Source organism: Sturnira hondurensis, unplaced genomic scaffold (genome assembly GCF_014824575.4).
Source record: "Sturnira hondurensis isolate 20B ecotype Veracruz unplaced genomic scaffold, ASM1482457v3 Scaffold0008640, whole genome shotgun sequence".
NCBI classification, from domain to species: Eukaryota; Metazoa; Chordata; class Mammalia; order Chiroptera; family Phyllostomidae; genus Sturnira; species Sturnira hondurensis.
The window spans coordinates 9372426-9388874 of record NW_028081271.1 but is presented as its reverse complement, the minus strand read 5'-3'; the positions used below and the strand labels follow the sequence as shown (position 1 = coordinate 9388874).

Below are 16449 nucleotides of genomic sequence, written 5' to 3'. Positions count from 1 at the left end.
GTCATTTTTCTGTTTAAAATGGTCTTCGTGTGGTGCGGAAAGCATCGTCTAGTGTTTCTGAGCACCAGCCTATTGTGCTTTATGGAGAAAATAGGCATGTTGGCTGAGCTTCCTTCAGGCATGAGTTACAGTGATGTTGGGTGTGAGTTCTGTGTTGAGGAGTCAACAATACATATTGAGTAAGTTGTCAGTAAGGTGTCTTTAAGCACAAGCACCCCCAAAACAGGTTATGCACTGATCAGTTGACGAAAATGTGACCAGAAGCTTGTTGGGACCGAACCCTGTATCTTCCCTGGGATGAATCCAGTGTTCTTGGCAGCTTTATAGAACACAACCACTGAAATAGCAAGAATGGACTACATAAGATTTTTTTAGTATTTAAAAATAGAAGTGTTCTCCTCATGTTGTAAAAAGATTATTTTTTACATTCTTATGTCAATAATGTCCCAAATTTTTATTAGGTATTACTTGATTAGGCTTTAATGAACTCATTTGTTTTCTACACTATTTATTTTAAATGTAAGCAAAACAAAGTTAAAATTGAGTGTTTTGAATATCCAGAGATACCCGTGAATGCCAAACAGTGGTAAAACCCTCTTATCCCCTGCCAGAATTGCAAAATTATTCATTATTATGGTAAGACTTTCTCAATTGCCAGATCATTTGTGTGGGGTTTTAAACACATTGGATACCAAAGGTGTACTGAATACCTACTGTGTGCCAGTTACATTGCTGAGCACTAGGAATACACAGGTGCGTGGACATGCTCCGAGCATTCGAGTGTGCTCCCCTGTCCAGCTTGGTGAATGGCCCCTAGTGCACGTCCGAGAGTGTCACCCCACTGCTCTGCAGTCCTGGGAATGGGTCCAGCTCCGGCCGCACTTTCTTTCTAAGGAAATAACCAGAGTTTTCAGGGTGAGGACTCTGCTGTCAGAAGCTGGCGGTGAGAACCTGTGATCTGTGTCAGTCTGACAGAGACTACAGGGCATTGAGGCAGTGTGACCTGTTGGAAGGAGACACCTCCCAGCGGCCCTGGAGCTTCCCTGAGTGCCCCCAGCCTGCCATTCCAGACGGAGTCCAGGTCTCCTTGGACAAAACCAGAAATGGGAGCCAGACCGGTGTCGCTTGGAGATGGCCTGTCCTATCGCATAGATAACATAAGGCATATTTACACAGGTGTTATTACGCTCTAGTGTTCGTCTTTTCTGCGATGCTGCGATTTACAACAGGCTGAAGCATTGCTGTGGGTGTGTTGTTGTGTGATCTTGATGCTGTTGTTTGTGCTTAAAGTGAAACATGAGCGTGTGCAATAGCTCAGTTGTGCCAATTCACCTTCATTTTATGGCTAAATCTAAAACTGTTTGTTAGTATCCGGAGTATGTTAGCAAAACATGTTCAAGTCGTAATTTCAAAAGTGTATTTTATAGTTCCTTTGATCTTGTTTTCTTCTGTNTGCTGTGGGTGTGTTGTTGTGTGATCTTGATGCTGTTGTTTGTGCTAAAGTGAAACATGAGCGTGTGCAATAGCTCAGTTGTGCCAATTCACCTTCATTTTATGGCTAAATCTAAAACTGTTTGTTAGTATCCGGAGTATGTTAGCAAAACATGTTCAAGTCGTAATTTCAAAAGTGTATTTTATAGTTCCTTTGATCTTGTTTTCTTCTGTTATAGTTTACACACACACTACCAGTTTTTCTATGATTCAGTTATGCCAAACAAAATAAATACCCAGGTTTGAATATCTTTTCCATATATATCTACATTTTAGTAAACATTTATTTAATCTGATGCTATATGTTTTTTTCTCAGAGTTTCAACATAAAGCCATGTGTCTTTCTCCATACCTAAATTTAAGAAAACTTTTAAGAAAAAAAAATCTTACTGATAAAAGTAGGGGAATACTTATCCCTTTGACAAAACATTTCATTTTCTTCCTTTCTTTGTAGAATGGTCTACCCGATACTCAAGCCAAGTTCCATATTATGTTTTTATTCTTTGCTGCAGCTATGTTTTCTGTCAGCTTGTCTTCTCTGTTTGGCTATCATTGTTGGCTAGTCAGCAAAAATAAGTCTACATTAGGTGAGTATCCAATTGCTGTAGTTAAAAGAACTTTAAGTCCGTAAAGAGATATTCATCAAAAGTCGCCATTTGGTTACATGCCCACCTGTCCTAAAGGGGTAAACATCATTCTCACTCCACACGTTGTTTTGTGGGGTGTGACTTAGACACAGGTTTACTCCTGTAATATATTTATTGACTGTCCATTGTCTGTAAAGCATTCTGTATATTTATTTAGTGGTGAGCAAGGCAGAACAGCCTGCTGAGGGGCATAGAAAATCATCAAGCAAACACAAAAGTAAAGACCAGATGCACAGTAGTTTAAAGGAAGCAGACAGGGTGCGGAGGTACCAGACACAGTGGAAGGGCACCTGTTTCGATGAGTGGCCAGGGAAAGGCTCACCGCACTGACACTCATTTAACCTCAGAAGTCGGTCACGGAAAGAGCCAGAACGTTTCAGGCAGAGCAAGCAGTGTGCCCAAAAGCCAGATGGAGGCAGGATGCTGAGTACATTTAATCAGATCGGTTCAAGAGTAGGAGACTGAGACTGCGGAGCATTGCCGAAAGACACTAAAGAGGACCCAAGTAAACGGTGAGATCCCCGTGTTGGTGCATCAGAAAACTTGATATGGCGAAGGTGGCAGTACTCTATTTTCAGGTTCAGTACAACTCCTCTTGTCATTTCGAAAAGCCCTTCCTGTAGAAACAGAAGAGCTGATTCTCACGTTCTTACGGAATTTCAAGGGCCCCAAATAGGGAAGACAACACACAACACGCACGCACACACCAAAGTACTTACTGTTTTCAGAACTTACTAAAAATCTAAGTGATTAAAACCGCGTGGTATTGGTATAAGGAGAGAGATATCAACCATTGGCATAGAACTGAGAGTGCAGAACTAAACGTATGTATCTTCGGTCAATTGATTATCAACAAGGGTAGCAAGACCATTCATTGGGGGAAGAAGAGATCTTTAACAGATGACGCTGGGAGAAAAAAGATGAAATTGGTCCCCTACCCCACTTCAAATACAAAAATGAATTCAAAATGGTTCAATGACCTAAATGGAAGATTTAACACTGTAAATTCTTAGAAGAAAACACGGGGATGAGTCTTCAGGACCTCAAATGTAGTAATGACTTCTGAGCTATAAGACCCAAAGCATGAGCAACAAAAGAAAAAAGATTAAATTAGGCACTACCAAAATTAACAATGTTTGCACATGAAAGGACATTATCAAAAAAGCAGAAAGATAGCCTGAAGAATGAGAGTAACATCTGTAAATCATATATCTAGTAAGGGCCAAGTATACAGAATAGAGAAATAAATCTTACAACTCAACAACAAAAGGACAAACAGCCCAATTTGAAAATTGGCAAAGGATTTGAATAGACATTTAAAAGGATACTTCTCTAAAGGAAACATACCGATGGCCAACAAACACATCAAAACCTGCTCAGTATCTTGAGTTATGAGGGAAATAAAAATGAAAACAGCGAGACAGCACTTCCTACCCACCAGGGTAGCTTTAATCAAAAAGCGGAAACCAGGTCTCGATGAGGGTGGAGAGAATCTGAAACCTTCACGTGTTGCTGGTGGGAAAACAGAATTGTGTGGCCACCGTGGAAACAGTTGGCAATGCCTCAAAATGGGAAACAGAGAATTACCGTGTGACCCAGGTAGGCACACAGGAGGACTGAAAACAGTGATTCAGGGGACATTCGTACATCCGCGTTCATAGCTGCACAGTGTGCATGAGCCAAAAGGTGGAAACAATCCAAATGCCCATCAAGTGGATAGAAAAAATACGAAGTGTGTGAATATTATTCAGCCACAAAGAATGAAGTATTGAAATGTGCTGTAACATGCAACTGCCTAGTGAGTATAGGGGTTCTTTGGGGGCGATGAAAATTTTTTGGAACTTGATATAAGTGGTAGTTACACAAAATTGCAAATGTACGAAAAGCCACTGTATTACTCCCTTTAAAGTGCCTAATTTCATGTTCTGTGAATTTCAGCTCAATTTTTAAAGTATCCTCATAGGACATGAGCCAGCAATGTTTGCGGCACCATCCACATGGTGGGAGCATAGGAAGCTAAAAACAAAAGTGTGCTATGACGTTTGATGAGTAAGCAGGGCCTAAGCTACCCAGAGTCTCCTAGACCAAGGTTAGGAGTTTGGGCACCCAGCCAGAACTTAAAAATCCTTATGATCTCAAAGGACACTTCAAATCGTGAGATTCTGTTATTATAATTGTCAAGAGTGAAGATTCCTATAGTCAAAGAATGATCATTTTTAATATTCAGGTGAAGTCTTATTATAGCAGATACTATCATGGTGAAATTGGTGTAGTAATTTTTAAACAAAGTATCTTATTTCATAATATATGTTGGGCAGCTCAGTTTTAATTCATCCTAAGTAAATTGTTTCTAGAAGCTTTTAACTTCTAAAATTTGTTGATTGAACTTGTAACACTGAAAGGACTTCCTCTGGACATTCTAGAAGCTTTTAACTTCTAAAATTTGTTGATTGAACTTGTAACACTGAAAGGACTTCCTCTGGACAATATTGTCCTCTAATTATAAAAATTTTTTATATAAATCTTTGTAACCTAGGGTGATAAATGTTAGGGATCTTGCAAATTGCCACATTTTCTCATAGCACCTTGACTCTGCTAGTTAGAGTTTTATTTTTTAAAGAATGGGCAAAACTCACTGCTCTCACATGTTTATTCACATTCAAAAAGTAAAATTTTAGGTTTTTGCATCTCAGAAGAAAAGGTAGCGTTATGGGAGGAACATTGATATGCTTGTTCAGGTTTCATTCTGATATTTATCTTTGTGTGACCTTGGGCAAGTCCTACAGCCTCTCTGACCCTCGGCTTCCATCTGCTGAGTGGGCAGAACCACATCCAATGTAGGATTTTGCACTGAATCTTGGTTTGGACAAACCAGCTTTAAAGTACATTTTGGTTAGCTGGGAAAAAAGGTATTGTTGGGATAAGATAAAATTTTAGAGAGAGTAGAAAATGGAGCTTAGTGACTGTAAAAGGCAGGTTATAGAATTAGGTAAGAAATAGTCTCATTTTGTTTAAAAAACTGTGTAGATCTGTATATATCTTTATTCATCCATCCATCTGTCCATCCACCCATCTATCAAAAAAAGATTTAGAAGATGTAAAGTTTTCGCTTCCTTACATGTTTGTATTTTCTAATTTTCAGCAACACATATGTGCTGCTATAATAATTAATAGGTTTCTTAAAAAGAAAATAAGTGTAATTATTTGATTAGTTTAAAACAGAACAGACGATCCATATTGCTGAACTGTTGGTAGGTACGTTAGTACTCACAAGCAGCCAGCCATTGATTTTCGAGTTTCTTTATTTAATTTGGTCACTTCTGAACTTACTGGTTACTAACTGATTATGTTCTTCACTCATGTGATTACTCTACTGTCTTTCATAGAGGCATTTAGAAGCCCAGTATTTCGACATGGAACAGATAAGAATGGATTCAGCTTGGGTTTCAGTAAAAATATGCGACAAGTTTTTGGTGATGAGAAGAAGTATTGGTTGCTACCCATATTTTCAAGGTATTTTGTTGTGAAAATTTTCAGGTTTTAAAACTAAATGAAAGTGAGTCAACAAAGGAACTCCATGATTCTGGACAGAAACTCTTATTTTTTAAGTATTATTTTATGATTTGCTGTTATGTCAATGTGGAAATCAGTTAACTCATCATCTCCTTAAACACAGTGTTGAAACCAGTGTCCGATACATGTTTTGGCCATAATATGACTATGTTCTGCTCGGACATCGGCTCTTTATAACAGTTCGCTCTGCTGTCTTTTTACTGCCCAACTGTGCGTTTTTGTTTTCCTTACAGTCTAGGTGATGGCTGCTCCTTCCCCACTTGCCTTGTCAACCAAGATCCTGAACAGCCGTCTACTCCTGCAGGGCTGAATTCAACATCTAAAAAGTAATCCCATATTTTTTTTCTATTTTACTTCCAAGTAGTATATTCTATTCTTGTGTATCCTCTGGTCATATATTTCTTTGAAAAATTAAGTAAACACGTAAGATAATTTACTATTGTGCAATGGTTTCCACTTGAAACGAGGGAAGGAGGAGGCTATTAGGAGCTCCCATTATACTGGTGGGATTCTGTTACTCATCTGGGCGGGGGGTAAACAGGTGTTGACTCTCTGTGCATTTTGGTTGACTGAAGTGCATTATGATTGGTAAACATACGGTGCTTACTAAATTAGCTTCCCCAGTGATCAGGTGAGCAAATCCAGGGTCAGCTTTCCCTCCGACCCTCCTGGCCCCTCCTCTCTGGTGACTGATACAAAGAGACCAGAAAACTGCCCTGGGTCAGGCCTTGGGAAACCAAATGGAATCCCAGACACCTGCTTGGCAGTTGCATTGGCAACATGCACCATATTCTCAATGCTCTTTGAAGACCTCCAAGCGTTATCTGAGGCTTTTCTGTGGAGAGCGAAGGGAGGAGGTCTTGGAAGTGTATTGTCTGGAGACTCCTGCCCGTGCTATGTGTCTTTGGTTCCAAGTCTGTCAAGAATTTGAGGAAGACCTAAAATCTGATTCTGACTTTCCTACTGATGAGCCAAAGGCAAACATATAAAATGCTGTACATATATGAATGTTTAGGTTTTAAACACGAATTTTTATGTCATTAAGGTACTAGAACAGGAACAGAATCATACATACAGAGATCACTTGGAGGGTTATCAGCTGGGAGGGGGAAGGGGAAGAATGACGGAAAAGGTAAGAGAATTAAGAAGCATAAACAATCAGGTACAAAATAGACAAGGGAATAAGAAGAGTATAGGAAATGTGAAACCAAAGAACTTACAAGCATGACCCATGGACATGAAGAAAATGGGGGATTGTGGAGGGAATGGGGGTACCAAGCAGAGAGGGGAAAAGGAATAAAAATTGGGACAACTGTAATAGCATAATCAATAAAATATATTTTAAAGAACAAAAATAAAATTCTTTTCAAAAAGATAGTTATTTAACTAGGACCATAGTTTAGATTTTTAATGAAATCCAGTAGCAAAATCATGACTATACTAGCATTCTTGGTTACATTTTGGAGATTTTCCTGGTTGCCAGAATGCCGTGTACACGGCACCTGCACCCCCGTCAGCTGCATATTTCTTATTGCTAACAGTGCTTTCTCCTGTGGAGCCTGGCCTGACCCCAGCATGCTTCTCAAGGCAGTGACTGTGGCAGCCATTCCAGCTTATTTTCAATTGCCATGAGATGAAACCTATTTGCCACCCCACCCCTAGAGGGAGCAATTACAGACCAGACTCTATCAGTTAATGAGGCGGCCATTTTAGTGTGTTTCACGGGGACATTCAAAGGTACCAGAGTCTTACTGGGTCACATCCTCTGAGTTTTAGCTTGAAAATTCCACAGAGCTAAATGTGAATGGTTTTTCTTATACCTTGCTGCAGAAAAATACAGTTTTAATAAGTTGTTTGTTAGGTTTTCATAGCTTTTATAAACTTTAATGGTGGTTTTCAATAGTGTTTCTTTATCTTTATTAAGTGGTTTTTGTCGTTTAAGACTATTTGGGTTTTTGAGATAATCTCTCTCCCACTAAATGTGCCATGGGTATTGAGAGAGATACCAGTTCTGGCATTGTTACCCAGAAAGGTGATCGTGAAGTAACCAGCCTTCTTCTCCTTCTTCCCTTTAAATGCTGGGATTGGATTTTGAGATAGAGTCTCTGCTACAGAAGTTTATAATTTCCCGATTAGCCCTTATGAAATTTCTGTGGTTAATTCTGTATCTCCTCTGTGCCCTGGAGCTGCTCAGGCAGCTGCTTGTCTACTCAACCTTCCCCCTTAAGTGTCGAAAAGCCATTGCCAGCGGGACAGGTGCAAAGCAGTCCTCTGGATTCCGGGCGCCCACACCCTCACGCCCACACTACACCTGACTCTCCTCCATTCTTCCATCTGCGAATCAGTGTTCATGACCTCCATTCTCCCAGGTGCTCAGGCCAGAAACTCTGGGGTCATTTTAGCTTCCTGTCTTGCAGTTGCCTGATTTACTCCATTTGCAAGCCCTGTGCCGATTCACCCTCAGAATCTCTCTGTATCGTTTCTCACGGGAGTTGTTTCACTTTCTGGTCTTTCTGATTCCACGTTTGCCCTATTCCATGGTATTCACCATGAAGAAGTCAGCGTGATCCTTTTAAAACATACGTCAGATTTTGTCATTCTTCTGCTCAAAAACCTTCATCGATTTCCCATCTTACTCAGAGTAAAGACTAATGAGTGTCCTCACCTTATCCAGTCAAATCTGTATGTTCTACCTGGCATCTGGCATCTTTTCAGAGTAAGAAAGATTTTTCATGGGAATGGGAAATGATATTTTTTAAAGATTTACTTTCAAAATTTTAATAAGGGTATGATAAAGCTGTACAAAATCAAAGTATTTTCAAATTTTAGATATGAGGCAATTACTGGGGTGCAAAACCTATCCTGTAAAAAGTAACAGTTACAGACAACTGAAATATGTGAAATTATTCTTGGAAGAATTTTAAGTAGTTTTTTTCTTTTAAACATTATTATAATTAGTGCCTTTGGGGTGTTCTAAAATAATAGTTTTTATGCCAATCATTTTTTCTATCTATTGGAAATATTATAATTTATGTATATACTTAAATTTGTCATACCATCCAGTATGTTGATACGTGGCATGCCTGCTTAAATTTTAAAATGTAAGTTCTTCTTTTAAGACTTCATTTCCCAAATTAAACACCAGGTTTGTAAGACTTGTTCATGCCGGATGTTTTCAACATTCCTGCAAGATGATGCTCAAATTCCTTGTTTCTGTCTTACAGCAGGTCGGGAATTCTTTGTTCAAGGCCGGTTCGGCCACTTTTCCCCCACACTTGCCTTTCTGCCATTACCTTCCTGTTTTTCTTCCATATCCACATACCACCTAAAAATAATGTATTCCTTTAATACGAGTATATTTATTTAAATTAGCATGGAGATTTATTTTTAAACCAAATTTCCTATCACCGTCACAAATGAGAAACTAGTATAATTTGTCGTACATGGAGTATAAGTTAAAGTAAAATGGCTAGTAGCCCTGGCTGGTGTAGCTCAGTGGATTGAACACAGGCCTGTGAACCAGAGGATCAAGGTTCAATTCCCAGTCAGGGCACACACCTGAGTTGCAGGCCAGTTCCCTGCAGGCCAACTCCCAGCAGGGGATGCACAAAAAGGAACCATACATTGATGTTTCTCTCCCTCTCTCCTTCCCCTCTAAAGGTAAATAAATAAAATCTTTAAAAAAATAAAAAAATAAAATGGATAGTAAAATACTGTTGAGTCTAACTAGATTCCCTTACCTGTTAAAAAGTCCGAGGCTGAGGCCGAGTCTTTGTGTTAAAAACGGAGGTTTGCCAGAGTTAAAGATTGCGATCTTATTATAGTCAGAGGAATGAAAGGGAACTGAAGAGTGAATGCTTTTCTCACCATGAGTCAGCGTGACCGAATTGTTCCTGGATTCCCCCAATTCTCTTCGGTAACTCCTATGCACAGTTATCTCCTGTTCGGGTTCTGTACTTTGAGGAGCACTCCCCTCAACAGTGTCGAGAGTCAATGTAACGATTGTGATGATGATTGTTGTTATTCAGTCCTGAAAACCATCCGTTTCCTGCAAAGCCATTGAGAGAATCACAGAGCCACCTGCTCACCGACTCTCAGTCTTGGACAGACAGCGGCGCAAATCCAGGAAAAGATGAAGCTGGTAAGGCCGTGCTGGTTCAGCTTTTTCAGTGCATTTCATTTTTAAAAGGTTAAAGTAGTGAAAACAAGTCCATTGTATTGCCCCTAGGAATCTTCTTGGAATCAAACTCCAGTGTAAATTTAGAATTATTTTCAGAACTTCTATTTGTGAAGCACTTTGCTTAATGTCTCTTAGTTCTGGAAAATGATTTTGTGAAAGATAGATCTTCATTGTTTGGGGGTTGCTTTTTTTTTTCATTATGAAACCAAATCTTTATTACTGCATATTAAATGACAGAAATAAACTCAAAGGACAATTTTTTAAAAATGGAAAAATGTGATTAATTCAGACACAAGATTAAAAAATATCTGTTATTAAATGGCCAAATTACAGTTCTTTTACCCTAAGATTTCTATCCAGTTAAAAATGAGGAAGTGATTGTATAATTACAGAATGTTCGCTACCTGTAATTTGTTCATATTTCTCTTGTTATTGTTGATCTTAATCTTTTGATTACTTCTTTACTGGTAAAGAACAAGCCAGGCTTTGAAGTCAGACAGACCTGATTTTAAATCCTAATTTGGACATTTAATTAATATGTGATATTTGTGAAGTTACCTAACCTCATAGACTTAGCTTTCGTACCTTGAAAATACTGCTTGTTTCTCAGGGTTGGGAACATATAAGTAAAATATGTGTGGTGTCCCTATAAAGAAGTACAAAACCAGACATCCACCATTGCGACAGTGTTAGCTAGACAATCACCAGGTTGACTAACTGAATTACCGAATTCTCTTTCATTTCTAGTCTTTTCTTAAAACTCTCTCCTAAGTGCTGCCGGACTTTGGCTCACGGCACTTGACTTATTGGGTTACTGGAAATCACTCTGGTATGGTGAAAAACAAGTAGACTGTCCTGATTAAAAATTCTAAGGTAGATTTAGGATCTAGTTTAATATATAATCAGTTATATTCTCCTAAAATATTGCTTTCTTTAAAAGATCTTGTTTTTAAACAGTATACAGGGTGGGGAGAAAGTAGACTTCCAGTTATTTGTGTGGAAAATAATACAGTAACTAATAAATAAGAATATGAGAATAAACTATTTTGCGTACTCTCAACTGTAAGCCTACTGAAAGCCTACTTTGAAAACCGAAAGCCTACTTTCGCCCCTCCTCCATATATACCCTCAGAATATCTCCATCATTTCAGTATTCATAATTCGGTTTCTCTTCACCTCGCACATACCATTCCATTTTCCAGTCTGTGGGAAGGACTAGGCATTTCCTAAACAAGAAATTGAGGGCACCTAGTTGCACTTTGAATCCATCAGTTTCCCTAGAGGCAAAGGCCAGATAAATAGCTGGGGGGTCGGTTTTGCGGGGGAACTGGAGAGACAAAGAGCTCTGTCTTTCAGAGAGGATTCTTGTCTCCTCTTGTAGTTTAATGTTAACAAGTACATGATTTCCTGGTTTTTAATGTGCTGTCAGTTATTTGGCATGTTAGCTTAGTTTCTTTGTTTCGTTGCTAAATGAATGAGCAACTGAAGTTGAAAGGACAATGTAAAAGAAGAGAAACATGAGAAGGATGAGATGAGGGAGGGCTCAAAGATCAGTCTGGCTAGAGTGATTAGGTTGATGAAGAATTAGGAGACGATGGTTTATGATGTTAAGAGAAGTGCCAAGTTCAATGTGTCTCTCATTGTTTTGTCCTTCCTTGAAGGGATGAGCAATCCTGCACTGACCATGGAGAATGAGACGTAACTCTCCAAACAAAATAATCACGTTTTTGAAAGTGAGTGAAGCTTTTCCTTTATGGTTATGTTTTATATTTTAACACTTTTCTCTAGGGCACATTGTTTCCATAAACATTATTACTTCTTTCTGCATGATTCAAATTAAAAGCTGTCTCAGCTGACCCTGGGGAGTGCAGTCATCGAGCTGGAGACCTCTAGATGTGGACGGAGCTTCAGCATTAGCGAGTATTGAGGTTAACCTGATAAAACTAAAACTAAGTTGATGAACAAAATTCATTTTTATAGTGATTCAGTAAATGGCAAGGGGGAATCCTAAAATATTGACGTTTACACGGCAGTTCTCTTGTCATGTTCCAGGATTATACAGTTTTTTGCAAATTTTTTCCATCCTGCAGGACACACAGTGGTCATGGCCTTGATCATCCCTTAGCAGGATCTCACCAAGTCTAAGCACAGATAATTATACGCAGGTAGCATAAACCTTTCCATCCCTATTTTTGGTAACAGTAGGACCCCACTCTTAAAATAATAGGTGTTCCAAACCATTTTATTCAAACCATAATTTTTAAAATCAGCACTGAAGGACTGATGCTCTAGTCCGTGTATATGTACGTTATAGTTTGAGAAGCATCGATGTGGAGGTCTGTATTCAAGAACGCATCTACTGAGCCTTCTAGTATAGAAAACATTTAATTTGGACAAGGGATGTTATTGTGACATACAAACGAGGTATTTGTTGAATGAAGGAGTCGGTCGTTTGTAGTTTTCTTAAATAGTTAACACGACAGTTTCCTGTTTTCTGTTTTTCATGCCAAGGTATCAGTGCTGTAGGTGGATGGAAGAGGCTTCCCACGGGCACCTCTGGCCAGTTGTTGCTGTTTCCTTTTGGCTGGACATGCAGGACATGAATGGATGAGTTCTCTCCAAGCTATTGCTTGAAACATCACATTTTTTAATTCAAGATGCAGATTGTTTCAACTGACACAAATTACTGTTGAATGTTGGAAGTAATTACGGTTTATGAATCAAGGGCAAAAATGTAATCTATCATAAAAACTGAGCAGATTCACGGGCCAGTTTTCACCCAGATAATTGGGTAGCACAATTTGTCACAATTCTGATCCAGGAAATGAAGATGAAGGTACTGAGATTTAAAAGATTTCCAGTCACCTGACGATGGTGATTTATTCGTGAAACCTGTCAGTTACCATGGACAAGGTGGAGGTGGCCAGACTTCTTTATTCATTCCTTCTGATGTGAATCTGCCTTCAGACTGAGTGAATTCATTACCAAGTCCCAATGACCTGCAGTTGAAGATCTCCATTTTTTGCTAGACTTTAATGGAATTCTAGCTTTTGTTTCCTGCTAGAAAAGAAGTACGATTGTTGAAGCTTGAGCTCACTGACACGCAACATGGCTAGAACATTTTGTCAGAATGAGTACATTTCTATTACCTGAAATATACAGGGTCCAGCAGAAATAAGGCCTGCTTGAGTGTGGTTGGTAGGGTAATAATGTGGGTTTAATAATGTGTAGTTCTAATTTGAACATATCACCTACAGTGTCATGTGGTGTGCTTGAGTGTGATAGTTATGTTACAGAATTAAATGCTTATGGTTTTGTAATAAAAGATTTTGTAATAAAAAAGGGAGCATTATTTGCGCTGGACCCTGTATTTCTCATCCCTTCTAATCTTCTCAAATTGGGGGAAAATGTATAATAACAATTGTGAGAGTTGGTTTATTTTGATATTCTTCAGCTAGTTTGGCTTCTATAATTTATTTTTATTTTATTTCCTTTGATTGAACATAGAAAAAATATTGAATTTCAGTGAGGAATTCCTGATGGGTCAATAGATTAGTCCTCCATTTATATTATTTCTGTGTCCTCACATCAAAATTATGACAGTTAAACTATCTAGTTCCTCATACTAAGATTAACGATGCAATTCATAAAAAATTTATATCGTTTTTCTGGAAATTTTGTTGAACATAATGGAATGCTGTTTGGAAATGGAGTTTCAGATAAAGTGGTGTGTTTGTTGATGCCAAAATGTTAGGCTTCAGTAAATACACTAAAAAGCTCTTGTGCCTTGTATGTACTATTTAAAAAAAAGTGTTATTTATTCTTTGTTAGTTTGTTGGAGTATAAGTTTTGTAAATGGGCATGATTAGAATAAGCTGTGGACATTTTTTTTTGGTACTGATATTCCAAACTTAAAGCAGATTACATATTAAAACCGCACAGCTAAAGAACTGGTATTTAATCAAAGAGAAAATGGTATTAAACTTTTCAAAATCTAAGCTAGAGAAACATTCAACCCAGAATAGAAGGCCAGAGGATAATGGAGTAATAAGAAATCCTTGTAATTACTCACCCTTACTAAAAGTACAAAATGTTTTATATTAAATAAATTCATGGAAAAACTAATATCAGCCCAGTCCATTTTATAGGTCATTTGCGAGCAATTATTTAAACAGTAGGATAGCAGGGTTGTTGTTGTTTTTTTTTTCAAAAAATTTTAAAGCTAAATATTTTCATCTGACAGTGATTCCATAAGATGTATTTTTACTTTTAACTTAAAGCATTTTTTGGTCATCACTCTTATTACCTGAAGTGCCAGGTTGGAACCTATAGCTACGGCTGGAAGTCTTAGGGGCAACAGCACCACGTGATTCACTACTGAGAATTATATGCAGCCGGGTATCGTTCAAAGCACAGGACTGCAGTTGTTTCTATGCGATCAGGACTGTTAGGGGTTCCCTCTTGTCAAACTAACTCGGAGCAAGGGGGGAAAAGAGAGATTTTTATTCTTTACCTTGCTAGAGTACTGTTACTCTTTCCCCCCTTTAGATCTTTCATGTAATTATTGAAATACGTAAGTCAATACACATTAGATTCAGATTTGAAAACATTTTTAAAAATAAAATATTTTCATTAAGTTGTAATGGTTCCCTTTTTGTTTCATACAGTGGGTAATCTTGGTTGGTTTTTTTGTTCAGTTGGGGGGATTATAGTTCTAGGGGTTTCTAATTTTGGAAGATGGCCTATCTCATTAGGTACGCAGTATCAATTTTACTTGGGTGAATAAAGCAACATCAAACAGACCTACATTTTGTACATACTTATAAAATATAACTATGAGTTAACTATTTGCCATTATTAGTGAGAGAGGGTTTGTTTTTTCAAAGAAAAAGAAAAACTGCATCTAAATACAGTGACGAGACAGTCAAGGAAGTGCTGGTCCACAATTCTCTCCTGTCACACGTAATAAAGTCTGGTTGATCACCTTCAGTAGTTGTCTATATGACGTCGCCTGCACACTGACGATCTGAATCGCTTTACAGATACACTTTTCCTAGTACTCGGCCAGAGCTGGCTGCTCCCGGCAAAATTCATGCCGACAGCCTGGTTGTAACACAGGTTTTTTTGAGAAGAATTGTATGACAGGATGAGGTCACCACTCATTAGTAGCTAAATGATTCTGAGGACGCTGGAAATGGGCAGCAAACCTGAGCACACGGTAATCAACAGACAAGTCTTAGAAATATGGCTGATATTCGACAAAGCTATCTTCACTAGGAAAGTCAAATACAGGGGGTTTGTAAACCATGTCCATAAAAATTTAAGCTAGTGACTCAGGCTCAAAAGAACCCATGAAAACCCTGGTAACCACATTATATTATAAGCCAGCAAATTCTCCCTATATTGATATGCATGTAAACTTGCTGAGCTGATTCTGAAGTTACACGGTATACTTTAGTATACACATATTATCAAATATTTACGTGTAAGAGTGATAGTTCTAATAGCATTATGAATTTTTTTTAAAAACCCCACAAACACACACAAACCATGTAAATGGTAAATGTAGTAAAACCACTTGCCTGTAAACCAGGATGGCGTTCAGTATAACCATCCCACCTACCCAGGGACTAACGACACATTAGATCGGCTGTTTTGTCCACATGGACATTTGGACAATGGCTTTGCACAAGTCATGTCTGTAGGTAAGATCCTTCTGTAGAAAGCCTCTACGCTCCTTTTCCACATACTTAGCCAATTTTGAACATATTTCTTCTTACATGTGGAAGCGGACCACATACACCTTAACTGTTTTTTTTTTTGGGCTCCCATCTTTATACATGCTGGGGTACTGTTGGCTGTTTGCTCTGTTCCTCCATAGATCGGCCAGGTTTTCCTCCCGTGTGTGCAGGTTGAGGGAAGTGGAATCCGCTCCCTCCTACCTCACTGCCATCTTCAGTCTCTAATCTGTTATTCTTTTTTAAAAAATATTTATTTATTTATCTTTAGAGGGGAAGGGAAGGAGAGAGGAAGAGAAACAACAATGTATGGTTGCTTCTCGTGCATCCCCTGCTGGGAACTGGCCCCTGCTGGGAACTGGCCCCTGCTGGGCACTGGCCTGCAACCCAGGCATGTGCGCTGACTGAGAATCGAACCACTATCCTCTGGTTCACAGGCCCGTGCTCAATCCACTGAGCTACACCAGCCAGGGCTAATCTGTTATTCTTTTACATTGGTACCACTAGAATTTTTTCATGTCACTTATTAAAAGCATTCAACACATGCTGACATTAAAATTTTTTATTTTAAAACTAAGCGGTCTGTTCTCTCACGGCATTTCCTTTGGAATTACCAAAATCAGGTGAAAAATTACCTGATTTTTTCACCGAACACAGGAAATGACGTTATACTTCATAATCGTCCCGGCCGTTCACTTACCTTTTCTCTTTGCCATGATGGATTTGTGGTTCTTTTATAGGGTTGTATCCAGTGGCCATCAATGAAGTAGGCTTGTTTCAAAGGAACTGCTATGGATCAAAATTAGGATGTATCCGTCTC

The 16449-nt window shown here is 38.6% G+C and overlaps 1 protein-coding gene across 1 annotated transcript in view; it reads left to right on the top strand.

Annotated features, from left to right (window-relative positions):
* ZDHHC2 (zDHHC palmitoyltransferase 2) overlaps positions 1-15410 on the top strand; it is a 51694-nt gene extending 36284 nt beyond the window's left edge. The window contains exons 8-13 of the mRNA XM_037055272.1: positions 1946-2078; positions 5525-5651; positions 5945-6037; positions 9740-9852; positions 11553-11624; positions 12403-15410. Coding sequence (XP_036911167.1) covers positions 1946-2078; positions 5525-5651; positions 5945-6037; positions 9740-9852; positions 11553-11593 — 507 coding nt within the window. The 3' untranslated portion in view covers positions 11594-11624; positions 12403-15410. The remainder of the gene's footprint in view (positions 1-1945; positions 2079-5524; positions 5652-5944; positions 6038-9739; positions 9853-11552; positions 11625-12402) is intronic.
* Positions 15411-16449: the final 1039 nt, after the last annotated feature.